The sequence below is a fragment of the Tympanuchus pallidicinctus genome, unplaced genomic scaffold (assembly GCF_026119805.1).
Source record: "Tympanuchus pallidicinctus isolate F22 unplaced genomic scaffold, pur_lepc_1.0 scaffold29, whole genome shotgun sequence".
Lineage (NCBI taxonomy): Eukaryota > Metazoa > Chordata > Aves > Galliformes > Phasianidae > Tympanuchus > Tympanuchus pallidicinctus.
This window is the reverse complement of record NW_026294746.1, coordinates 3,535,881-3,561,425: the sequence shown is the minus strand read 5'-3', so window position 1 is coordinate 3,561,425 and position 25,545 is coordinate 3,535,881. Positions and strand designations below refer to the sequence as shown.

General features: G+C 40.3%; 3 protein-coding genes across 9 annotated transcripts; 1 reads left to right on the top strand and 2 right to left on the bottom strand.

The window, feature by feature from the left end:
• Positions 1–292: 292 nt before the first annotated feature.
• LZIC (leucine zipper and CTNNBIP1 domain containing) lies at positions 293–24,167 on the top strand. Of its 5 annotated transcripts, none has more exons than XM_052691473.1 (8): positions 13,921–14,289; positions 14,922–15,065; positions 15,566–15,701; positions 16,662–16,760; positions 16,892–16,987; positions 18,717–18,798; positions 19,647–19,709; positions 22,582–24,167. In XM_052691473.1, exons 2-7 carry the CDS (start codon positions 14,965–14,967, stop codon positions 19,703–19,705), a joined length of 573 nt encoding a protein of 190 aa, XP_052547433.1. In that variant the 5' UTR covers positions 13,921–14,289; positions 14,922–14,964; the 3' UTR covers positions 19,706–19,709; positions 22,582–24,167. The 5 variants fall into 5 exon arrangements, with proteins under 5 accessions (XP_052547431.1, XP_052547430.1, XP_052547433.1 ...); XM_052691472.1 differs by lacking the exon at positions 22,582–24,167 and adding an exon at positions 19,810–22,458; XM_052691471.1 differs by lacking the exons at positions 13,921–14,289; positions 22,582–24,167 and adding an exon at positions 293–446 and having other exon boundaries at positions 19,647–22,458.
• RBP7 (retinol binding protein 7) lies at positions 2,736–6,266 on the bottom strand. Its single transcript, XM_052691475.1, has 4 exons — positions 4,564–6,266; positions 3,723–3,901; positions 3,351–3,452; positions 2,736–2,974 (listed from the first exon to the last, which is right to left on the bottom strand). Exons 1-4 carry the CDS (start codon positions 4,634–4,636, stop codon positions 2,924–2,926), a joined length of 405 nt encoding a protein of 134 aa, XP_052547435.1. The 5' UTR covers positions 4,637–6,266; the 3' UTR covers positions 2,736–2,923.
• NMNAT1 (nicotinamide nucleotide adenylyltransferase 1) lies at positions 6,723–13,696 on the bottom strand. Of its 3 annotated transcripts, none has more exons than XM_052691465.1 (5): positions 13,565–13,696; positions 11,543–11,715; positions 10,882–11,065; positions 10,077–10,222; positions 6,723–9,491 (listed from the first exon to the last, which is right to left on the bottom strand). In XM_052691465.1, coding segments are annotated over exons 1-5 (906 nt in total). In that variant the 5' UTR covers positions 13,567–13,696; the 3' UTR covers positions 6,723–9,090. The 3 variants fall into 3 exon arrangements, with proteins under 3 accessions (XP_052547425.1, XP_052547426.1, XP_052547427.1); XM_052691466.1 differs by having other exon boundaries at positions 11,543–11,722; positions 13,573–13,689; XM_052691467.1 differs by lacking the exon at positions 13,565–13,696 and adding an exon at positions 11,869–13,264 and having other exon boundaries at positions 11,543–11,722.
• Positions 24,168–25,545: the final 1,378 nt, after the last annotated feature.

The following is a 25,545-nucleotide window of genomic DNA, read 5'->3' as shown; positions in this document are numbered from 1 at the left end:
CCTCAGCTCCCGCCCGCGCCGCGGCCGTTGCCCCGCGCAGAGATTATTCATCAAAACAAGAGGGCGGCAGCGGCGGCCATCTTGGGGGTGGGTCACATGAGGCCTCCGAGGGAACCGGGCATGCCGGGCCGCGCGCGGCGGCGGCCAATGGGGAAGGGCGGGAGGCGGCGGGAGGCGAGCTGGAGGGGCGGGGCTCGCAGCGGCTCGTCGTGGCGCGGCGGAGGGGCGGGGCCTGGGGGCGCCATGGCAACGGGGGTGGCCGGAAAGGCGGGAAGGGCGGGAAGCTGTGTGAGGATCGTTCGCTGGCTGCCTGGAGGTGGGAATACTGGTGTGCCAGCTGTCGAGGCGCCCGCTTCTCTTCAAAGACACCGTGAGCTTTACCTCATCGTTACCAAGAAAGGATGGAGCCTGCTGCCGTACTTTTGCCCGGCTCCTTTGAACCTGAGGTATTTTGTTTTCTTCCCGTGGAACAACATAAGCTTTTCTCGCGTCCTTTCGTTATGCCCTGAAGTGACACTTCTGTGTAAAATATTCTTTTCTTTCTCTTCCTTTTTCTTTGCCTAAGGATAGCTGCTACCATGGAATACAGGTGGGGGATCGTTAGGGAACTACCCCCAATTGTGTGTCTTAGAAGTTAATGTTTAGGTGTAAAACTCAGCAACCTTAATGGTGTTTGTGCTTGCGCTCCTTACACCTCCATATACCATGTGCAACTTTTCTTCCACATGTACTTAAATGAAATGTTCAGTGGAGCGTGAATCTGAAATGTTCTTTTGAATTTGTATTGTCTGTTGTAGCTGTAAGGTCCAGAAGGAGCGCAGAGCCCTTCACCCATCTGCTCTGTGCAGATGTGTGCTCTGTGCATCTTAAAGTCACGTTCTCAGCACTGGCACTGCCTGCAAAATGCAACAGATGGTTGCTGGAGGGGTTTCGCCATCAAAGCTGTGGTGAGGTAATGGAGCTGAAACACTTTGGAATAAACCCGGTGCCTCCCTGGTGAGTTCTGTTCCTGTCCTTTAGTTCTGGAGCTGTGGGGATCCTAGTTTAGTTTCTTGGTGAAAGTTACCTTACTGTCTCTTTTCTTCCTCAGTTACAAGACATAGAATTGTTCTCTCGTTTCTTTCACTTGGCGTTTCAAGATGGTTGATTTGTATTTTTTTAAAGCATGTGAATTTAGTTAATTTATTGTGAGCAGTTCTGTCCCTGGCTGCTTGTCTCTTCCTCAGCAACTACACATCATCCTCCAGTGAGCTGGGCGTAGCATTGTCTGCTTTCAAATCATCCATTTGAAGTAGGAAGGTAGCAATGTAAAAAAGGCATGTAGTTGATAGCAACTCTTCTACGTTTTTAATAGCAAAACCTTCTCTATAGTAGCCTTACTACCAAAGTTTGATATTTATAGTCACATGAGCTTCTAAGATTACATTTCTCTCATTTCTAATTGTCTCTCTTCGTACTAACAGACTTCTTAATGCTGTCACCACCTCTGTGGTGTTTCTCATGCACAGATGATTGGAATATATGATTTTAAACTGTGCGACTTGAACGTATTTGCAATATTTAACACTGGAAGTGCTGCTGTAGGGTATCACTACAGTTTAAATGAAAATGCATTCTGTTGCAGTGGTGTCATCTAATGGAGTAGCAGTATGTTAGTGGTAGAGGTTACACAGCACGTTTGCTGTATGAAAGTGTCATTTATATTAAGTTCTATGGTATTATAAAATCTCGTTTCCGAGCAAATAAAAGCAGCTCTCAGTTCCAAAGTGAATACTCTGTTGGAATTCAGGAAATATATTCCATGTTTTACTCCCAGTCCTCCAAATGTCCCTGTCCTGACTCCTAAGGTGTACCAGGACTTTCCTTCTTGTTTTGGAAGCCACATTTCGAGTCCTCTGGTAGTTATCTGGGATATTGATCTAATTAAAAATTCTCCCAGCTTCAACAGAGCTGAGAGTGAGGAAGAGATACCTGAATAATGAGTTGTACTACTTATCTCTAAAAGCTTTGAGGATAAGTTGAGTGAAAAACAGAATCCTAATTAAATCTATCTGAAGCTCAGTAATTTAGATTAAACTTCAGCAATAGGACCTGTGTGCTGTTAGTGTTACCCAGGAGATGTAGCAGCTCATTTCACATGTGTAACAAGTTGATCTGGCCACTTATTTACATGAGCTTATTCTTCTTTCTTGTTTCTGACCTGGTGAATTGTTGCATAGTAAAGTATGCTAGCAAATGGAACAAATACATGCGAATAAGCCTCACCAGGAGCAGCATTATTTTTTACATTCTATATGTGCTGATAGCATCAAATTATTTCATGGACTGAAACTTATGTGATTGCTCAGACCTATCTTTGTTATCGGGGGATGTGGTCACTGACTGACTTCCTCTGGTAAACTGAACTTCATTGTTATGAAAACAAAGCAAGACTTCACGACTCGGTTGAGAGTTAGTGGGAGCAGTTAACTGCCCCCAAAGTACCAGTGTGTATCTTAAGGAGAGAAGCATTTTAAATAGTAGAGTTCCATCCTTGGTTGGAATCTTAACTTTTTACCGTTCCTAGAGTTACACAAGTTTACACTGTACTTCCTGTTTTGTTTGATCTTGCCATGCCCTTTTAGAAGGGGGAATGGTTCTTGTTTTGATCTAGGTGACTAGTTAACCACAAAGCACCGTATCGCTCACAACTGGGGATTTTTCCCCTCTCCAAAACACATTCAGAAGACAGGTACTTAAGATGTTTTGTAGTGTTTATTAGCAAAAATCAGATCTTTGACACTGCTAACAACCAGTAGTATTTCCTGAGACAGAAACAGATTGTTTATTTAGAAAGAAATCAGGTGTTGTATTTTCAGTTATCACTGGACTCCAGAATGCATGACCTCCTGCTGTCTTTCCATGTTGGAACCAATGCTGATATTTAAGCTCTCTTGAATACTTGCTTACATATTTGATTCTCACAACGAAGCTCCTACAAAACAAACAAACAAACAAAAAATACCCATATATAGTAACCAAAGGAACTCCAAAGGAGAAGACATATTTTGCTATGCCCACTGACCATCACTGAGCTGCTGTGCTAAGTTATGCTTAACGTTCTGCATTTGGCTGTGCAAGATGAGTAAGAATGAAATGGTAAAACTATATTGTGGGTTGAACTTGATGATCTCTAGAGGTCCCTTTTAACCCCTACAGTTCTGTGATTCAGCTAAACTAGCTGAAAGCAAAATGTGTTCCTTATGTACTATTCTGTGTATTATTGAGGTAGAAGACAATTTGCACGTTATGACTACAGTACAGGTTGCATTTTTTGTCACCTAGAGACACTTCAGAAGTAAATCAAATACCAAATGGAGGTCATCTCCTTCGAGCCAGTGAGTCCAGCCCCTGTTCTTCTTCTCCCCAGCCTGGACACAGACAAGTTTGTCATGGTCCCACGTAACCAGGCTCTGTTAAAAAGAAACCAAGTGTTTATGTTATCTCAGTTCTGAAATGTCTAGTAGACAGTATCCTTTCTTCCTTGATAAAATGTACCTAAATTAAATACTGTTGCTGAGGGAATGTGGAACTTTTGATCACTAGCTAAGGCTCTTGCATCTATACCTTACTATCTATATTAAAAATAGTATTATTAAAACAATTTCAATCCAGATAGCAAGGCTAACTACAGCATCTTCCTTCTGTAAGAACACATTGATTTTTGAATTATTCAGTCTTACCTTGCATTTTCTGTTATCCAGGCCTTTATTGTCTTCCTCAAACTCTTCACCAATTTTGAATTGGAGCATGTAGTCTCTGAATGTGCTTGTAGTATGGATGGAAAACGAATCGCCATCCTGTTTGATCACTTTCTGAGGCTTCAGCATTTTTGCTATCTTGCGTGTTGCAAAGTCAATGCCTTTGACAGAAGAAAAAAGCCAGTGAGAGTTGTACTGCTCACTGAGTGTTCCAACAGCTGGGATTTACCTGTACTGCTTCCAGAAGCATTTCTTAGAGATGGTTTGACTTACTGCTATGCAAATTTGGTTTTGTTGTTCTTGGTTTTATTTTCTACTCCCCCAGCAATGCTATGTTCCACATTTAAGGCATGTTCTTGAACATTTGGTCTTTTTACATACACCCAGACTCCAAGAACTCCCTACTTATTAGCTACAAGGAATAATAGTTAATGGTCTTTCATTATCCTTAGAGAGGAAAGGAATCATGTGGCATAGTTTTTTGTGAGGCAGTTTCTGTAAGTCTGTCCTGAAAAGCAAAAGAAGTTCAGTAGACAGAGAGCTCTTCCCTGTCTCTGAAAGTTTGTACAAAAGTTCTACTTGTCTCAGTCTGGTACTTGTTACATTCCTGAAGGCTGCAAGGACAGCTGGGTGATAGGCTGAACTGATAGCTAATGCTGTGCCAATAACCAGCTAGTAAATATTCTATGCTATGTTTTGGGGAGGGGTGGGAATCATCAATATCTAGGTTTTAGAAGAATTCAAACAATTAATCAAATCAATTAAAATGCAGGAGGCCCCTCACAAGGGAAGAGAGAAGATAGCATTAGGTCTTTTCACCTACCTAAAGCTGTCATGTAGCCTTCAAAGTTGTCATTACTGACAAGGTTCCAAGTTCCACTGAAATCCACAGGCATTGCTAGATTGCGAGGAGGAGTTACAGTCAACCCCTGTCCAAAAGCAGAAGTAAAGAAACAGATTTCCAACCAGGCCTTATATGAGAGACCGTGGGTGGGATTGTGTTTGAGAGCATTGATGGTGGAGGGGAGTGGTACTGCTGCTGAGCCAATAGGAAAGGCAATATCTGTAGATGAGCATTGCCTGGGTTGGAGGGAAAAGTTCACAGTTTCCGAAATCTTTGTATGGAGCAAATGTTATTAACTCAAGAGTCACAGCACAAACCAGAAACTGATTTAAACAGCTTCTGTCTATCTTGTATCTTTTAAAAGGTATCATGGACACAGTTTGTCATTCCTAAGACTTCCTGTGTCCACATTCAGTCTGAGGGTTTATGATTTGAAATCTAAATACTTTTTTGAAAAGGTGATCTACCCATGGGGCTGTATCAGTAAGTCTTAAAGCTGTACTTCGGTGTAATAGAAGTGAGCAGTATACCTCATTGGTTTGTGTCTGTAGTGAACAGTGGGCAGCGTTGTTGTCTAGCAGCTGTAACAGGAAAGTGAAAGGCAAATCTTATTTGCACATTATTCTCTGATGTGATCCTGAACACAACTCTGCTGTGCCACAGTTATCTGTTGATGTTCTGACTTCTTTACTTCTGTTACTTATGTTCTGGCTGGACCAAGACCCAGACTCATGGGCAATGTGCAGAATGAAAGCAAAATTCTGTTTTCTCTGGTACTTTACCAGACAGGAAGCTTATGTAACAACTGAGGCTGAAATGACAGATCTAGAGGCCTGAGGTCTGTTCACAGTTCTACAGCTGTGTCTGTGAGCTTTCTAGAGGAGAGTTGCATTTCTTTAACCTGAAGGAAAGGATCTGAGGAGGTGATAAAGCATCCTTCCAGAACTGAAAGAGGAGCCTACAAGAGAGCTTGTGAGAGACTTTTTACAAGGGCATGTAGTTATAGGACAAAGGGTAATGGCTTTAGGCTAGAAGGTACATTTTGGTTAAATATGAGAAAGATGTAGTGAATTTTCTTCACTGTGGGGTGTTGAAGCACTGCAAGGTGCTGCCCAGAGAAGCTGTGTAGGCCCTGTCCCCAGAAATACTCAAGGCTGGGTTGGATGTGGCGCTGAGCAGCCTGAACTAGTTGGAGGTGTCCTTGCCCATGGCAAGGTGGTTGCAAGTAGATTGCCTTTAAGGTCCCTTCTAAACTGAATGATTGTCTTCCATGAGAAGAGAACTCGCAGCTTTGAGTCTGAATGAGAGAACTCACAGCTGCTACTTTTATCTATTCAGGGTAGTCTGAGTAAAAGGATAATACTTTGCAGAGAAGATTGTTTCACTGAACTTTAGCTACATTTTTGGAGCAAAGTTTGACCTGTATGACTCACAGAATCATGTGGGTAGGAAATGAAGACGTCAAAGCTTCTTTCCTGTTTGCGGATGGATATTGTTCTCCAACATATACTTAACTAGGACTGGCACAGAGGAATGCAAATGAATGCTCTTCCTGGACTCAGATAGTAACATTTCACCCACAACTTGTTACTACGAAGTTGTGATATTTGAAGAGCTCTGTTGTGTGCTCCTGTCTCTTCCAAGAAAAGAGAAATCAGTACTAGGATAAAGCCTCTGTAGAAATCTGGATTAAAGTTGCAGTTCAGTAAGAAGATTCTGCAGATTGCCAGGGTTTACAGAAAGAAACATTACATTGGTGCAGAATTTCAGACTAAGACTTATGGAGGGTCCTAGCATTACTATTTCAAGTCTAATCCAAGGAACCGGCTGTGGAACTTTTGTAAGAGCTACCTGCTGTCCTGTGATGGTTCAGTTATCCTTCCCTTACAAATTCTCCTGTTTTTCTTGTCAAGACTCTTATTTTTTCTTAATTTTTCTTCCACATTTCTTATTTTTTCTTCCACATTTTATCTTAATTGCTGTGCAGCACTGAGCATTGAACACAACTCAGAAGCAGATAAAGTGCTCCTATTGCTGTTGTAGCATTTGTAAAATAATTCAATCTGAATTACACATGTGATATAAGAGCCCTCTGTTCTCTTACTAGTGCAGAATCAAATGCAATAATGTAAAAAAACTAAAACAAGAAAAGAAGGCAATTTATTTTACAGAGCATCTATGAATACGTTGTAGCTTCTTTATAGAAGTTCAATGAACTGCATTATTCACAAACTTTACATTTTGAAGAATATAAATTCTCTGTAGATAAAGCCCACTCATGGAAGTTTTACTTCTTTATCATTTTGCAAAATGATGCTTCACTAATTATGATGCTACTATTCAGAACCGATTAGAACACTAAATTCTGTGTGTGCTTACTCCCAGTGTTGTAATGGAGGCTTCTGGATCTCACTGGTAAAACAGAAGATCTATATTCATTGCAGTTTTTGAACAATATTCTGGTTTGTATCGAAAAAACTCTACTGATAATGTTCTTTCCTCTTAAAAGTCATGCAATCAACAGACATCAGATTTGGTTAATGACTAAAACTAGTATATTACATGCAATTTACTCTGTTGAAAGACCCATCATGTGTAACTACATGAAAATGCGGTGAAATAGTGCCTGATAATCAGTGCTTCATGAAGCATTAAATTATTATTATTACTTTCAAATACGCAGTTTCTGTAGAGTTGCACAAAGCACACCATACACACCAGTGTCATTACTTAGAAGAGTAAATCTAAAGCACATTTTCATGCTGAAAAGTGACCACAGAAATAGGTTGCTTTCCCACTCAATAGATCTGCTCTGTTTATTCAGAAACACACTGATCGAGTTGAGTAATTAAATTAGATCTTGTTCTTTGCTCTTATCTGCCACAGAGACAGCAGACAGAAAAGAAATACAGATCTTGTTCTTTCCCATGCACCATCACTAATATAGTTCAAATTCAATCTTCACTGGCATTTTGATTGCTGAAGCATGACAGAGGTGCTTAACGTGTCCTTCAGTACCATTAGTACCACTGATTATGCATGAACCCAGCCTCCTTATCAAGACAGTGTAAGCTTGCCTAAGCTCCAGTGGAATGAGCACATTTAATGCAGGAATCACCCGGGTTGGGGGGGAATCCTTGGAGCTACTTCATGTCACCATACAGTTACAGATGACCTGCTTAGTTCTGATTCGGTTTTGATCTCGTATGTTCTCTGTAATGGCCACTTATGCAGGCTGAATCTAGAACAGGGGTTCTGCTCTGTGGTAATTGCAAAATATTTTGTGAGGCCCCAGGTGTGCATCCCTGATCCTAGCCCCACTGCAAACTACAGCTCTTCCCACTGAAGTGTTGACTCCTACAGGAGCCCTGCACACACCTCAGAATCTCTCATTCTATTGGCTTTGTGAATCTGAAAAATGTGAACAGATTTGCTGTGCAGAGGTACTGTGAGAAAGCTGTTGAGCTGTTGGCATCTTGGAAACCTTGACGCTTCTAGTAAAGCACGTAATCTTAAAAAAAAAAAATGGGATGGCAGCAAAGAAAGGAAGGTACAATTCAATTGCCATGGCATTCATAGTGCCTCTCTAGTTTATAATGATATAATAGAGACAATATTTTGTTAGATTCTAAATCAGGTTTCCAGCCAAGAAAACCATTTTGCTTATATATGTTCCCAGCATCCCACTATTTCTTCTCAATTCCAGTAGCAGCAAACAATTGTCTCTGTTTGGCTTAAAAGTTAAGGCTCAGTTGTTACTGGAAATAAAAGGAGAATGGTATGAGAATCTGCAACTATACTGTTATTAACTTATAGCCATTAAATCAATGGCTATAAACCAGTTTTTGAAGTAGGTCTATCCTCATTTGAGAAATACTGCTGAACTTAATCTAGAGCTCTGGAAATGTGAATGAAAAACTAAAGCATGAGGCATTTGGGCTGCAGATTGCATGACAGCAAACAAACAGGCTTCAGATTTGAAAGGCAAGCAACTGATAGCATGGTATAGCTAGCACCCAGCAGTAGCTTCTTCCTTCTACAGGATGCAGCCAAATAATTCAAGTTGCATCATGTGTTAGCAGTTTTTAAAAAATTAGTTATTGCAGATTTACCCTCAGAAGTGGTGTGTTTCAGTTAAGATGACTTTGCTACTTATAACACTGAGTTATTTGTGTTCCTACTTCATAAACAGCAGTCAGCTAAATCAGAACACTTTCACTTGCTTTGTTCATATTTGTAATTCTCGTACACTATGGTAAATTCTTGTATTTAGTTCACTGAACTGTGACAGTCTGTCTAGATGTGAAAATCTCATTACAGGATTTTATAAAATGAAGAATATATAGGCCCCCATGTTAAACAAACCAAACCTTGTCAGCAGCTGCACATCTACTGAAGCTGTAGAATTTGCTTGCTGACAAAAAAAAAAAAAACCATCTTCATGTACTGGACTATTATCTTTTTTATCTTTTCACACCAGAAAGCAAATTATCTGTGAAGTGCCTGCTAGTTCTTAGAATCACTTGCATTTTTCTGTAAAGGAGCCAAGGTAACCCCAGCATTCCTGTCTTCGCTCTCTAGGCTGTACAGATCGTTTTTCTCTATGTATGCCCGCACCACATCAGGCACCAGGTAACGAATGCTCTGTCCTCTCCGCAGTGCTCTCCTGATTTTGGTGGAGGAAATGTCATTTGTGATCCATTCTTCCACGAGATGAATGTTGTTCTTGTATTTCCACAAAATATCAGATTCATAGATGAATTTCTGAATGCTGTTTCCAGCCCTACTGATGCATACAAGACCATAATTTTGTATAATTTCAGTGATGTCTTCCAACTTCCACAGATTGGGGATCCCAAAGGATTCCAGCACGTCACTTCCACAAAGCAGTTTAACCTGTGGGACATCTTAAGGCAGAGAAATAAGTAAGAAATAGGGTGTGCTTTAGGTAGCCAGATGTTAGCTAATGTGATGGGGACATTTAATATCTGGGTTACCTCTCTTGTCTTGGTTAAGATGAGACAATGGAATGAAATAAAAAAGATTCGGAGCATACATCTTACAGTTAGTACCTTTTAATATATAATTTTTCTGAGCAGAAAAGAAAAAGGTTACAGAAGCCCATAAAATGACCCTGTACCCAGATGCATCCTGAATTTTGAGGTTTACTATTTTCCTTTCTTTCTTGAAACATTTATAATTTATGTTCCAAAATTCTAGCTGTAGTTGGAGTATAGCAAAGTTGTATAGAAGAAATGGATAGCTCTGACTTTTTTCAGCTAAATTTCTATTAACTTGAATATTTTTTATGTCTGATATATTTTACTCTTACAGTCCTGTTACAAAGCCTACTGCTGCATGCTATGGGATCTTGGTGAATAACCTTCAGTGAAATCAACAACTAGAACTAGCATGGAAAGAAGTCACTCATCTGCACGGCTCTCTTGAAATAGCAACTACTGTTAAGCATTTAACTTGCAAACAGACTTAACTTTTTCCATCTGAACTCTGATTTTTCTTCTTAATGGGGTCGTGCCTACTTGGTTCTTGTTTCCTCTTCCGTCCTGGCTTTGTTAAAGGTAAAGCATTCTGCAGACTAATGGTAGCATCAGGGGATGAAAGCTTTTCATGATGGTGCCTGCAAAATGGAGGTATTTCAGATACAGAAGAATACAGTGAAGAGTATAGAGCCTACTAAATGACCTTTCACCACTTCCTCTTGTAGCACCTGCACAGAAAACCCATCCAAGAAGGGAGCTGCTGAAAGAGGGAGCTGTGAGAGCTGGCTTGTAAGATGGTGCAAGTGTAAAGATGTCAGAGCAATGAGTGCAGGCTTCTTAAAATAAACTGAAGTTTATTTTAAGAAGAACCTCAGTGAACAATGACTAAAAGAGTAAAATGTAAGAAAATATTACTGTAAATGATCCTAGTGCCAGCTTTTACATACACAAATGGGCAGTGTAACACAAACTCAAGTGAGAGAAACTTGCATAGTTTATGTACACCTTCTTATAGTCTCCTCTCGTTCCTCAGGAATATATTTTCAACACAAAAATTGAATAGATCCTAAGAAAATACATATAAACATACAAATTGTTCATGGGCTCCTTTTGTGTATCTATTGGACTAATGGTGCAATCCTTTGTTTACAATACTTATATAAGTAGTACTTTCTACTTCAGTGAGTCTATTCAGTGTGGTTTGGGGTTAGCCTGCTATCATTCTAACATCTAGAGCTAACAGCATTCCTTGTCCTTCTGTTGGTTCTTAAGATTTTTAGGATTTGCAGAAAAGTACCTTAAAACCTTCACTGTTTCCAACCACTCACTCTGGCTGCTTTCCCAGTCATCAACTTCCACCCAATCTGAGTTACTGGTGGCTAATTTTGCCATAGTTACTCGGTGATCAGCACTGATCAGACCCTTCTTCTTATATGCATCACCTACTGGTGAAATTATTCCTTTGATTACTTTGTATTTTCCTGTTGGGGAAAAAAAACACATCATCCTATCACACAAGAACACAGAAAGTGCTTGAGCAGATGTTATTTCCAGAGTATTGTATGTAAAGCATTACACACCCATTATTCACTGTAGTCCCTCAGAACACCAGTAACAGATCCTATAAGCAGCCCAGTGGAAAAGTACTGTATATTTCTGCCACTGTATGAGGTGGCACAATTAAATATTTAGTAAGAAATGTTGGAAATATATATTTAATGACATCTACTTGTGCCTTTCTAATTTCGGAAAGAAAAATCAAAGAACCTGTGCCCTAGCTCATTCCAACTAGTAAAAGGCAGCAAACACATGAGAATGTTCATTCATGTATTTAGCCTACAGCATTTAGTAGGAATGATGTACGCTCAGTAGCTTCAATACTTAATTAGTTTTCCAAAAATAGTTGTGTAAGTATCTCAATAGAGAGCTGTTTTAAATGACATAAATTACCATCCTACCTGTCTCATGGAGATAGTCTTTAGCCAGCTCAAATAGCCTCAGATGCATGTTGGTAATGGGATTGAAGGACCCACAGGCCAGCAGCACTACTTCTGTCTTCCTGTCGGGATCTTCCATTGCCATTCCTCGTGGCCACAGAGCCAAGTGCAGAAGGTTGGTTCTAGTTACCAGCCTGGTTACTGCAAGGAGATTACAAAGTAGTTATTTCTACTCACGTGAAGATGATTTAAAGATCAAACTGAAGACTGTTTTCCTTCTGTTAGTATCTGGCCTGTGATGGCTCATGTGATACCACGTTATCCATCTTTTAACAGATTAGGCTCACCTTTCTTTCTGCCAATCCCTGAGTAGAATGATGTGACAACAGTGACTTCACATTGCAGAAATAATTTTTCTGTTGCAGTTCAGAAGTAAGGGATATTGACAGAAATGAGCATGCTAGGAGGAAAACAAATGTTATAGATGTGTGAAGCTGGATTTGCCTTGTATGTTATCTTAGCAGTTGTGTGTCCCTCTTACATGCAAGAGGAGGAGGCATTTTCAGGAAGCTCAGTGACAATGGACAGCTCACAAAAAATAGTAACACAACGAACAAATAATTAAATCATTAATTACATCATTAAAGCCCCCAACTGCAGGGCAAGCAAATGAAAACTGCAATATATTATGTGCTGTCCTCCTGCTGTTGCTGTTTGTGAGATGTTTGAGGCGTCTGTGTTGAGTGTTGAATAGCTTGCTCTTATTTCTATAGTAATATCAATGCCTGGAAAAATCCCAAGGTCAGCCTCACATTCAGCCTCCTTTACAAAGAGGCTGAGATGCTCACTGCCCCCACAGTGTTGAGATCTCATCACAGCTAAATCTTCAAACAGCTTCTGTCTACTAACTTCAAAAAGCCCTTGAATAGAAGGAATTCTTGCAAGGCATGTTATGAGGTACATTTTGCAAGTTTTAGGACTTCTCTATGCTTTCAGGAGTTTCGCAAACTTTTAAAATATTCCTTATTGCTGCTGAGTAGTTCAGCGTTTGTAGGGCTCAATGTAAGTAGGAATAGAGTCTAGCATCAACTACAAGAATTACCATGGGAACAGGCAAGGAAGCAGCTGAACTTGTCTTTGTAATGCAGAAAGGTCTCCCTTTGTAAAGAAAGTGACTCTTGCAAACTGGAAAAAATGTTTTTTTAAATTAAAAAAAAAAAAAAAAAGAGCAAGGGCAAAAATAATGGAAGATTTCAGGATAGAAATGTATTGTGACTTTTCTGGTGTTCTAATGTCTCCTTAGAAGCTGGTAGCTATTAATTCACACACAGTCACCTTGTGTGTCTGCACTGATGATAGCAGTGTAACCACTTGCACATGCTGTTTCCTCATCTGCACTGGCACGCTCTTTTGAAAACTGTTTGCACAGAAAACAGCCATGTGGTTGTTGTGGAGAACAGAGCCAAGGACAGAGGTATTGTTGTGACTCCCACTGCTGCTTTGTCATCCTCAGAACCTGCACAGCACCTTCACAGCTGGGATCTGCTCTGCACGAAGTGACCTTGGTGCAGCTCTGACTTTGGGAAGCGCTCTGTGTGCATGCGCTATGGCAAAATGAACAGCTGGGTGTGAGACTGCTGGCGATATTCCCTCATGCCAAGTACTCAATGTTGGTGCCTCTCTGTAGAGACTCAAGAAGAAACGAAGCACAGCTGCTGTCAGTCCATTTTCAAGTAAGCATAGGACAGCCTAGACTGTTTCCTTCTTCACAAGGAGGAAGAGATGTTCTGTGATGCACACGATCCTGTCCATACGTGTTTATAGGCCCACCGTGCTCATACGGGATGCCACCGCTAATAGCTGTGCTGCTCACAGCCCTGACGGTACTTAGCTGCACCGCACTGCAATCCAGGCCATGCCCACGGCAGATCTCGGCCCAGCTCTGAAACCCGTTACCATCCAAGGATGAGCAGGCAGCAGTGATCACACCTTGGCCTATTTTTGTATTTTAGAGGCAAACGTTCGTTTATTAAGCACGTTTACATACTTACAGAATATCGGTCCCGTTTGCGTTAACTTTTTACTAGGCACGCCGGCTGCGGCTCCGTCCCCGCAGTCTCCTCCCACGACAGCGAAGGCTGCCAAAGCGCGGCCCGAGCGCAGCTCCTCCCGGCCCGGCCTCACCCCGTCAGCCCCGCGCCCTCGGGCCGCGCCGTGCCGCACTCCGATTGGCCGGGCGCGCCGGAAGCCGCTCCGCTCCGCCGCGGCGCCTTTCCCCGCGGTCCCGGCAGCGCAGGCCTGCCCCAGGTGAGGCTGCGGGACCGACGGTGCGCGGTGGGCCGGGCCGAGCCGAACCGAGCCGAACCGAGCCGAACCGAGCCGAGCCGAGCCGAGCCGAGCTTGAAGGCCGCGTGCTGGGCCGGCGCTTCCCTATCTCCGGCACCGGCGGAGCGTTGAGATAGAGGCGAGCTGCAGACGGGCCTCAGGCGGCGAGAGGCGGGATGCGCTTCTGTTCCGTCCGTTCGTGTCTCCTCCCCCAGCCCTTCCGTTATCTCGGCCGTACCGTAACGGCGGAAGGATCGTGTTTCCTCGTGCGGTTTGCGTGAGCAGCAGCTGCTAAGCGAAGGACGTGCTGCTCGGCCGGGCTGGAAGCGAGGCGTTGCCGAGCGAGCCGTTTGGGTCGTCTGCTGCGGCCTATTGAACAGCCGAGAAAGCAGGAATTTCCCCTACAGCGCTCTAGTTTTCTACGGATGACGATTTTATTTAAGGTGTTTGCGCGCTTCAGGAAGCTCAGTCTGGGTTGCTGTTTCTTGAATCGTTCCCCGAGGGGCAGTTGAAGACAAGATGAAGAGGTTGAATAGTACTTCTGGGATGTGAAGTGACGGCCTCCAGTCGCACCAGGGGAGGTTTAGTGACACCAGGAAGGATAAGGGTGGTTAGGTGCTGGAGCCGGCTGCCCAGGGCAATGCAGAGTCACACACCACAGAGGTTTTCAGGAGATGTGTGGACAGGAGGCTTAGGGGCATGGATTTCTGGTGGATGGAGTAGTATCAGATTGGTGGTTGGACATGATGATCTTAAGGGTCTTCTCCAACCTGAAAGATTTAGTAAGAGCCTGTTGTTGTGTCTAAAGGACATGAGAATATCAGTATTTGGTGATTGGTTTCACAAATGTTTCCATGTGCAATGGTTGTTTGAGTTATTATCTGGAGTATGACTTTTTCTACAAAAAAATAACCAAACAAACCAACAGCCTAACATTTCTGTATTTCTGTTGTTGGTGTCTCAAAGTGCTTTTACTAGATATTCCATCGTTGAGGTATTGTATGTTGATACTGGAATCGTTTTAAAACCCAGCTCAAGCTGTTGATCCACAGCCATAAAGTACTATTTTTTCTAGGACTGTTATGTGACAACTTAAAATTTTCATATGAAACTTGAAAATGGCTTCAAGAGGAACAACAGAGACCAGTAAACTGAAACAAAACTTGGAAGAGCAGTTGGACAGGCTAATGCAGCAGCTTCAAGATCTGGAGGAATGCAGGTAATAATAGTGGATGCTTTCCTCTTAAAGGTGAATTTTTTTCTGAAATTGTTGGCAGATGAGAACTGCACCTTTCATAAGCATTAGGTTTGTGTTTTGTAGTGATTCTGTTTTTCTAATTATGATAAGGTGTCAGGTAGTCAAAGTGACTTTAACAAATCTTTTTATTGAGGTCATTCTGTTGTCTTGTGGAAAAGCATCGTACCAAACTGTGAAGAAAATCAACTCTGTTCCAGCTGAAACCAGGACACTGGGGCAAAAATAATCATTAATGTTATCTTTGAAATGTTGTATTTCAGTGGGATTTTTTTACTTTTATGCTTTTTTAATAGCAGTTACTTTTGTGTCCCTGTTGCTTTGTCTTACGATTACAGATGCTTTGGTTGTGAATTTTTATGTATGAGGAAGCGTGCTTTATGGTGCATCCTCATGTCCTTGTCTCCATGTTACAACTCAGATTTAATTCTATGAATTAACATGACTCATTGGAACCTCTTTAGAGAGGAGCTAGATGCAGATGAGTATGAAGAAACCAAGAAAGAAACGCTAGAACAGCTGAGTGAGATCAATGACTCACTGAAGAAGATTATGTCTGGAGATATGACGTTGGTGGATGAGCTCAGCGGCATGCAACTGGTGAGTTTGATTCTCATTCAGATCTGTCTACCCTGTGTGTTACCTAAAACGAGGCTGAATTCTGTCTGGACTCAGTGAAACAGTAGATATAGATGGTCTTCTGTAATATCTAGACAGGCACGTGGAAAACCTACTATTGGAGAAGAAAAAACATGGGAAACAGCAAGGCCTGAATATTAGAAAAACATTATATATATATAATGTATGTGTATTTAATAATATAAAAGATGTGAAGGAAAATCCAGGACTTTGGGTATGTGGAGAGTTCGTGCCTATTTGCTAAGGGTGAAGATAACATTTCCCTGTGCTCATGTTACTGGTTTGTGTTTCAGAGTCCAAATGCAAAGGCTGTAGAAGTGACTCTAATTTAAGTTCCTTTGTGATCTTTTTTATTCTGACTTGCAAACTTCTGATCCATTTTGTCTTTTCAAGTGTTTAATGAAAGCATGATTCGTTTCTTCTGAGCCAGATGTTTTAAGTTTTTGTTTCCAGAGACATCGTGGTTTGTCCAAAAGTGGTGAGATTTAATATAACAGCTCTGATACTCCCCAGAGAAGTTTGAATGGCAGGAGATTGGCACCATCAATTACATTCTGCTTACCCTTGGAAGAGCTGTAGTCATCAGTGTGGGCATTAAAACTGCTAAAGATAGAGTAGCACATCCACGTGTGTTATGTTAATATCAGGAAGATGTTGGAATTTAATTAAGACCTAGATTCTAATTATAAGTTTCGTATCCTTTTCTCAGAATGATTGCACCAATTAGTGGACTTTTTAAAACCCTGCACAAATGTTTTGTTTTTTTCATCTCAGTTCTGTGGTTATACAAACAAAGAAAAGCTCTCTTATCAAATGATTCAGAGGATATTAATGATGCTTTCCAGCCTTCATTAATCTTCTCATGCAGTTGTAGATTATGATTGCTATTAGTTCTGGTCATTTTTCTTCTTTTCCCTGCAGGCAATACAGGCAGCCATCAGCCAAGCATTTAAAACTCCAGAAGTAATTAGAATGTTTGCAAAGAAACAACCAAGGCAATTGAGGACAAGGTTGGCAGAGGTGACTGCTTCTGTTTTACTGTAAAAACTGTTCATTTGAACTAGATGCTTCAATTTGTAATGTTTGCAAGAAGAGATTGGAATTACTGGGAAGCTTAAAGTATTTTGACTTCTTTTTCCCTTGGTGTGCAGATGGACCGAGACCTAATGGTCGGGAAGTTGGGACGAGACCTGTACACACAACAGAAAGTTGAAATCCTGACTGCCCTCAGGAAGCTCGGTGAGAAGGTAAAGTATTGGTTTGATAGCTAGCTGCTGAATAGCTGGTTTATATACTGCAGATTGATTTTAAAGGGCTAAAATAAGAAATTATAACTTTCTTAATGATCATCAAGTGTGGCAGTAACCGCCCTGAAGCACTTGTACTAAACATATGTCAAATAGTATCATGCATTTATATGAGACAAGTTTAAGAAGCTGTCATTGTCATTTTCAGGCCACGTAAGTGGATCGCACGGAAGCTGGTGCAAGGTGCCAATACATCAGGAAGCAGCAATACAAGTTGTTATTAGCTTGTTAACTGCCTCCTATCAACCTGGGAGGAGCTAAGACTCCTGACATACTTTAAGCTCTAACTTAACTCTGTATTATTTATAATACCTATTTCTTGGTGTAAGATAAATAACTTTGAGAAATAGGTGGTAAACCTTGTATTCCCCCAGTAAGTACATCAGTGTGCAGAACAATCCCAGGTTGTTTTTCTTTTCTTGATTGTGGTTTGTTTTTCTTTTACCACTAGAGGGAGGAAGAGAAGTTGTTTCTTCTTGTTGAAGGTATATGAAGAAAATGGGTTGCTGATATCTCTGCTATATTTTCCTAGTGAGGAAATGTAATGGAAAAGATCAAGCAAGTGCATTAGCAAATGTTTTCACTATGAATATTTTTATTGCTAGACTGTCAGAGGAAAAAAAAAAATTGGCAATAATTAGAAAGGCTAATTAAAACTGCTACCTAATATATATGAAGATATGTAACCCTCTGGTTATCAGTTCCTTGGGCCACCTCACACAAGCCTCTATGTTATGCTTTGACAGCCTCCTTATCTCTTAAAATGGTCAGTAGTCTATTTCATGCAGGACTGCCTATAGTAACAGTTCTGTTCTGAAGGTTTTAAAAAAAGATAGTTGATAGATACATGTTTATCTGCAGTGTAGTGCTAAATGTGTAGTAGTTAGATGCCTGCTTACAAAACATAGCTGAAGTAGGAAACTAATACTTTTTCCCCAGTTCTCATCTGGTGGTCTACTGTGGCCTCTATTCTTAAGTATGGAACTGATATAAACACTATGAATAGCTTTACATGTTTAATTCTGCTTTAATTTAGTCAGAATATTGATCTGAGGCTATTCAAATGAGCAAATTTTAACATAGAATATCTGCACCTTCCAGATGTAGATTATTGCTTCATTATTATAAATATTTTATGGGTGTCTGTCACCAAGACATCAGAGCATAAACATAAAAGCAGAATCTACATGTGTAAATGTCACTGATGGTTCACAGCGCTGTGAGGAACAGACCATTTTCTAGGTCACTGACTGTTAATGTGGTCAAAGCTGGCAGCAGCTGTTTTTGCTTCACTGGTGGGTGATACAAAGCACATTAAGATCTTAACTCATTTCTGTATGGACCACGTCACAACAAAAGTAATTAACAGCCTTTGCATAGTTGTGGTACAGAGGTGCAGGGTGACCATTTAATCCAAAATGATCGCTGGAGCTCCTGAGACTTAGTGCTATGTGTATGCTGCCCTTGTGCCCTTGTGTGGCTGACAGACAGTGTTGAGGAAGAAATTCAGTGGTAGGGACAGAAGCTTGCATTTTTACTTTGGCTTTTACTATTAGATGAAGCTGCAAGTTGATAGCTCCTGTAATCTGTTGTATTTCATATTTATAGATGGTGGGAATATGCACAGGTAAGATAGCAAGTTCACAGTTATGGCCTTTTTTTCATTTAGCTGACACAAGAGGATGAAACCTTCTTGTCAGCAAATGCAGGTGCAGCCCTGAGCCAGTTTGAGAAAGTCTCCTCTGACCTCGGTGAGTTTTCATTCTCATAAATCCTGACTGCATTGCCTCTTTGAACAGCAACAGATACAAATGCCATGGATTCTCTGTGGAAAGGAAAATACAAGCAAAAGATTGATGCCAGTAATTTTTGATGTACATTTTTCTATTTTATTAACAATGAAACTGTGATACATTGTCAATGAGGGAACAGCTATGCAGCAGATAAACCAAGTAACAACTGGCCATAGAATGCTGAATGTTTCCCTAATGCTGAAGGCTTAAATGCTCTCAAGCAAACAATATCGCTCTCAGAGTTAAACAACACTTTTAATTACTCTTCAGGAGAGCCTTTTTCTCTACTTGATGCAGAGAATTCTGCAGTTACTGGCACACTGTCAAAATATAGTTTAAAGCACTCTTCTTGCTGTGATTGTCATAACTCTAATCATGTTGACAAGACCAAAAGTTCACTTACATTATACATTAAATAAGCATGGCAGTTCATTCTATTAGTACAGTTAGAGCTGTGATGAAAGAACTATAACTGGCAGGAATGTGCCAGAGTAGGTCAGGGTACAAATGAACTGGTTTTCTGACCTAACTCTCAGTAACTCTTCTTTCTGAGAGTGCAGGCAAGGTGGGAATCCCTTTGTTCAGAAGGGTACTTCATTAGAAGCTCTCTGCATAGCTAGCTTCAGACCTGTCACATCCAGCATGTCTCCTTTTTCTTTTCTTTAAACGAGCTCAGGTGTTCTAGTTTTCAAAATGTAGGTTTGATTTCTTTTGATCTTGGATGTTTTGCTTTATTTGTTTATAAGGAAATTCTCTAAAATACAATTTCTACTAATGCTAATAAAAATGTTTTTTTCCTCTCAAAGGATCAGGAGACAAAGTCTTCGCTCTAGCAAACTTTGAAGTAGAGAAGGCAAAGCAATGAAGAGGTGTGTGAGACCTGTGAGACTCAAGTCTCTCCTGTTGTCAGCAGAATTGGACTTTGGTCATATTGTAATAGTTTGGGGTTTTTTTTTTTCTATTTTTAAGATGTTGCAAAAAACTAACAGCCCATCACCAAACCTTAAGCCTCTCGGGTTCTTAAGCAGAAGATATGAAGTAAGCAGCCTTAAAGTGCACTTTGGAACATTGGTGTCTGTGTACCCCTCAGTAACATAAGTTCTGAGGTTAAACACTAAGTGGTACTCTGAAAACAAAACCTTCTTATGACTGTCTTTGAAAAGAATCAGCTATTTTCAACTTTTCTGAAAGTGTATTTCTCTAACTATTAAAACATACTCTTTTTGCATATTGTTGTAACAGGCAATCTTTTTCAGGAGCAATCCTAAACAGTAAGTTGTTTTGGGGGTGATTATTGTAATTGCTCTCAAACTCTTAAATTTCATTCAGGCTCCCTACTAAGTATTATACACTAGGAATTTGCATATTTGAAAATTTGACGTGGTTTATTTGAAATGCCATCTTTCTACAAACTGTTTGCAGAAGAACCAAAATGAGACTGTATGCTGATGGTTGGCCCTCGTCTACTTGTTTGCTATGCACATGAATGAGTGCCATTGTGTCCCGGCCGTGATTGACAAACAATGGAAGCCCTGTGGGGAGACTTCTGGAGTAATTTAACCTCGTGTATTGAAATGACAGGGCATTGCTAGGAAATGGCAATGAGAAAGCCCTTTCTGTTGACCTCTTACTTGAGCTGTGGGTATAGAACTGCATGCTACCGTTATTTCCCAGGATTTCTGAGGTAGCACAGAATAGCAACGAAGTAGAAACAAGTTTTAAAAAAAAAAAAGGGGAGAAAGGTCTCATTACATAATTGGTGCAAGTGTAGCTGTCTAATTATCAGGTGCTGCTGGTGTGCAGAGGGGAAGGTCAGTGCCTCCACAGGGAGGTTAAAGCCCTGAATCATTTCAGAAGGATTTAAAATCTGGTCACATGTTTAGCTCTGATTGTGGAGAATACTGCTTGGAACTTTAGATCTGTTTGACTTTCTGAGAAATAATGTTTCGTATTTCTTTGTGAAATCAGTATGAAATATCTTTTGTATCTTTTTCTTGCTGTACTGGCACCTTCACATTGTCATTCCATACTTGTTAGTACTGAATTAGTTGAGCTCATTGGAAGCCTCAGATTTTTTAGGTTTTGTAGTTTGCATTTCAAGTTTGCTTTACCCTTGGCATACATTCAGGTACTGATCTAATTTTATCAGGAAAAACAACAAGATGTTTCTTAATTGAGCTTCATACTTGTTCTTATTCTACCCCACCAGTAGCTAGAGAAAAGGACATAGATGGGATCTATAGGAATGAAGGTGACCTGCTGCTCTGAGGAATCCTGTAGTTAATATAGTGGAATTACTGTGAGTATCACAGGCTTTTCTGCAAGACCCTGAGCCTCAGTGAGAACTGCCATTAAACCAGGTGGAATGAATGAAGTCTTAAATTTCAATGGCCCACTGCAATGTTAATGTCTGTCACTTAGTGTAAGTGGGTAACTTGAACTATAAACAGAAAATTAATATGATCAGTCTTAATTTAGATGGCATTTACAGGGAATGAGTACACTGTAAATAAGTTTGTCTAATTGTAAGTTAGGACCTGGAGTAAAGTAAACCAGCAAAATGGGAGTTTTAGAATACTTTTGCTGAAATAGATGACATTTTGAAATCTAGTCTTTCAGAAGTGAAAGAATGCGCAGCATAGGCTGCATGATTTGCCTCTTGCACTAATGGTTTACTCATTTCTGTTTTTTAAGAAACTTTTGTTTAGATGGGGGTCTTTTGTGCATCATATCAGAATTGTTTTCCTGTCTGGGGCAGCATTATCTTCTCTGACAAAGGCTGACTGCAGCTTTATAGCTGAGAACAGCTTATTAAAGGTGTTATTAGACAGTCTAAAGTTATTAAAAACAAAACAGTCCATGGGGACTGTAGCTGCCTTCTTTTTTTTCCTGCTCATTACTGGTGCTAAGTAACTCTTTTCCCTCTCCCAAACTGCTTGCAGCATTAGCATGTAAATGAAATCTCTCAGCAATCCCCTAGATCACAATAAGTTTACTGTGCAATTAAATGGAAATCTTTCCTTGCAGTTTCAGGGAGGTGTACGTTTCTAGACAAAACTTTTAAAATTGATTTGCAAACACTTGAGCTTTTTTTTTTTTTTTTTTTTTCCAAACTTCCCATACTGCAGGCAGTTGTAGAGTTACCATTAAACTGATCCTTGACTCAGTACCATCTTAATGTTGTGCTGCTTCTCCTCTTGAAAAGATCCCTTGTGATTTAGGTGGGCAAAGATGAGGCAGAGCAAAGACTATTGACAGATTCAGTTTACCCAGTCAAACTTCCCTTCCAGAAAGCACAGCCCTAACCCAGAGGCTGGTTATTTCCTGTGGGATGTTTGGGCTATAAATGTAATTTAACCAGGAAGGTGTTGCCAGTATGAGGCTATTTATATGTTGGCTGGCCCTAGCAGATAGTTCTTTAAGGTAACCTGCTTGAAGTGGTTAAATGAATGTCAGAGGTGTAGAAAGGTAATTGGTGTGCTATGCTGAAGATACAGCCAAATAATTCTGAGATGTACCTCCATCAGTGTATCTGATGTTTCTCCAGGGGCTGGAAAAAAAGTGTTCTATTTATTATAATAATCATTTGCTCAAATAAAAATTGGTGACAAAAGAAAAGCTTCTAGATGGAAGTGTGATTTTTGTGGTTTAATGTACAAGCTTGTGATGTTTGAGTTCCATCGTTGTTTCAGCATTAGACCCGGGCAGATCACTTATTCTCTATGCATCTTTTCCTTCCAGAGTAAAACACAGATTATGATACTTGACAATCAAATGCTGTGAAGCTGTCATTGATCATACATTACTTTGAAGATTAAAAGTGCTTTGTTTTTTGTTTATCATTTTACTTCTGAAATAAAAATTGTGAAGTTCAGTAGCTTTAAACACATTCAGCAAAGTTGCCCAGAGTTCTTTTGGGCTGTGTATGACATCCCTTGTTTCATCTTCTTTCTCTATAGGGTGAACCTAGAGGTTGTACTGAGCTTAACAAAAAAAAAAAGAAAAGAAAAAAGTGTTAGAGAGCAAAGTGAAGCTTCAAATGGTCTGTTTTTGTGTCCTTGTACTCCTTCCTTCTTTGATCTTAAATGGAGAAGTAACAAGTTACCTTTGTCTTAAGAGATCTTGTGTTTTTCCTTTAAGAAATCCCTTATTAGTTCATCAGGTTACCTTTCCTGTTAAAATTAAGTTCATTCTGATAGACAATTCCCTATTAATGATGTGACGTTTGTATTAATTACACCCTAGCAGGTGTTGAAGGCTGTATCCTTAGTAACAGAAATGGGAACCAAATAAAAATATATCCATTTATTTTTTTTGTATACAGGCCGTACTGGAAAAGGACAAATAGAGGTTTTTACATTGTGAACATCTGAAAGTCAGCCTGCAGGCATCCTTTTAGTTTCCCTACTGCAGTTGTTTTTTAAATCATGCTTCCCAAGTTCAGATAAGTCCATTCTATTACAGAGTAAACTCTTTTGTCAGTTCGCTCTGCTTAGCTATGTGTGAGAGAAGAGTAGAAGGGCTCCTACCAGTGTTTTGCTGCAGGAGTTGTGGAACACGTGCCACCTTGCCTTGCTGTCCAAAGTTCTGTTGTGTTTTCACACCAGAGGGAGGATTAGTGGATGTTGGCCAGGTTTTCTCACCCACAGCTTCTAAATATCCAAGTTTCCCACCTCAGTCACATGGGAGACCGCTGGTGGTTGGAGCATCTGAGGAGGAAGGCCTGAAGTGTCTGTCAGTACGTGTTCAGAATAAGTCATGTTTCAGAATAAATCTCTCTGAAATGAGGTCCTACAAGACAAAATGAAGACAGAAGGTTAGTGGATATAAATATACACGTGGTATTGCTGTATCATGCACTGAAATGTCTGCTGTAGTTTAACACACTTTAATGTGTTGGATAGACATTAATGATAGATGTATTTACAGATTTCCTTTTAAAATCAAGTTCTGATCATGGGTGTTTCTTTCTTGTCATAATAGTTTGCTGCTTGGTAATGTTTAAGATCGTGTTTTCAGCATGCCTCCAAAAATGGGTCAGTGATAATCACAGATGTATTGAAAACCCCCAGGCAGAGCCACCTGCAAAATCCAGTGCAACAGAGTGTTAATGTTAAAAATCTTCTCTTTTGTTTATTCAGTTAATATCCTTGTAAGAGGGAGCCTGAAATTAAGCTCTGTAATGTTATGGTATAAAAATGTACTTTGCAACTTTGTAAATACCAAGTATGAGGGGGAAGTAGTTCTGGTCTGGAGTAAAGCATAGAGCTGAGAAGGTTTTGCACTGTACAAATGAAACCTGGATTAACAAGAAGATATAAGTTCTAGCTTATTTGGTTTTTTTTCTTTTTTACATTAAGGGGCTTTTTTATTCATGCCTTTAAAATCTGTGATTGTGCCTCCTTGAACATTAAACATGGCAACTCAGGCAGCTGAACTATTTATTTAATTACCTGGGATGCCATGGGAATTTCAACTTACTGTTGTGGACCTCCTGCCCCTACAGAGAGCTGTGTGTGTGAAAACGTGAGTGAGTGATGGAGCTGCTTCAGGAACTGCCAAAGTGTTTCTGCATCAGGATGATTTGGACAGACAGGAATTGTCAGCCTAAGTCTCAAGCATAAAAGATTACCAAAAGAAGAAAAGATTTCAAATTAAAAACAATTCCCTTGTTTGATACCATACACATCTTTGAGAGCAATGCAGTTTTCATTACTGTTGCATGGTTAAGTCAGATGAATAATGAAAGCAAGGTTTGTGTGTACAGATGCTGCTGCAGGCCCTTAATGAGAGAGAGATGCCAGCAAATGCAGAGGAACTTGGAAGCTGGAAGCAGCTGTACTGTGAAGGAATCCTAAATGAATTTCAGAGCTGATTAAGAGAACTGGAGATCAGAGAAAGAGTGAGTAGAAAGTATTTTTTTTAACTCAAGCAGAGATTCAAGGGAGAAGGTTTTGTGAAGTTGTGGCTTATTAGAACTAACATCAGCCTCATTAAATAGAGAAAGTGATTAGAAGATATTGAAAAGAAGAGTCCAATTAATCTGTTAGGTTTTCATGATGTGATATCCAACAGTTGTACAATACAGGGGAAACTGAGCCTTCAGGTAACTAGTCTTTGTAACCCTGCTGATCAGCTGTTTTGTTCCCAGCAAGTGGGGTGACATAGGTTAAGACAATGCAGTGAACTGCATCTTCTGTTTATTTTATGAAGATCCATGTGTTCCCAGGGAACGTGAAGGCCAGGCTGGACCAGACGGAGCCGCCTGATCTAGCTGTAGATGTCCCTGTTCATTGCAGGGAAGTAAGACTGGATGATTGTTAAATGTCACTTCCAAATGGAACAATTCTGTGATTCTATGAACAGTGTTATACTAAATCTTTTTCAGAGCTAGGAGGTCAGAGGTTTCTGGAGCATCCATCGTGTCCTTTGACAGTAAAAGTGACTGTGAAATGACAAGATGTGACCTTGCTTGAAAGCAGAACTTGCAGTAAGCTTATTGGTGGCAAAAGAAGGTGAGTCAGAAGCTGATCTAAAGTCATTTGTTTTAAGAAAGCAAAATTCTTGAAGGGTAGAAGGAGCCATATAGCATCTGAGTCTGCAAAAAATTAATGCAATATGTTACACTGATGCCTTATAAAATTGCATTATGCTGTTGTACAGTTGGCCAGCTAAATTAAAATTAAACTAGAATAGGAAAGCCAG

Excerpts from the sequence above, each read along its gene's own strand:
- RBP7 (XM_052691475.1), bottom strand. The coding sequence starts at position 4,636 with ATGCCTGTGGATTTCAGTGGAACTTGGAACCTTGTCAGTAATGACAAC. Across the intron at positions 3,902-4,563 it reads AGGCTACATGACAGCTTTAG|GCATTGACTTTGCAACACGC; the intron begins GTAGGTGAAAAG and ends CTTCTGTCAAAG. Across the intron at positions 2,975-3,350 it reads AAGGAGATGACCTCCATTTG|GAGCTTCGTTGTGAGAATCA; the intron begins GTATTTGATTTA and ends TTTGTTTTGTAG.
- LZIC (XM_052691473.1), top strand. The coding sequence starts at position 14,965 with ATGGCTTCAAGAGGAACAACAGAGACCAGTAAACTGAAACAAAACTTG. Across the intron at positions 15,066-15,565 it reads CAAGATCTGGAGGAATGCAG|AGAGGAGCTAGATGCAGATG; the intron begins GTAATAATAGTG and ends GAACCTCTTTAG. Across the intron at positions 18,799-19,646 it reads GAAAGTCTCCTCTGACCTCG|GATCAGGAGACAAAGTCTTC; the intron begins GTGAGTTTTCAT and ends TTCCTCTCAAAG.
- NMNAT1 (XM_052691465.1), bottom strand. Across the intron at positions 11,066-11,542 it reads AGACTATCTCCATGAGACAG|GAAAATACAAAGTAATCAAA; the intron begins GTAGGATGGTAA and ends TTTCCCCAACAG. Across the intron at positions 10,223-10,881 it reads GAAACAGTGAAGGTTTTAAG|GCACCATCATGAAAAGCTTT; the intron begins GTACTTTTCTGC and ends TCCATTTTGCAG.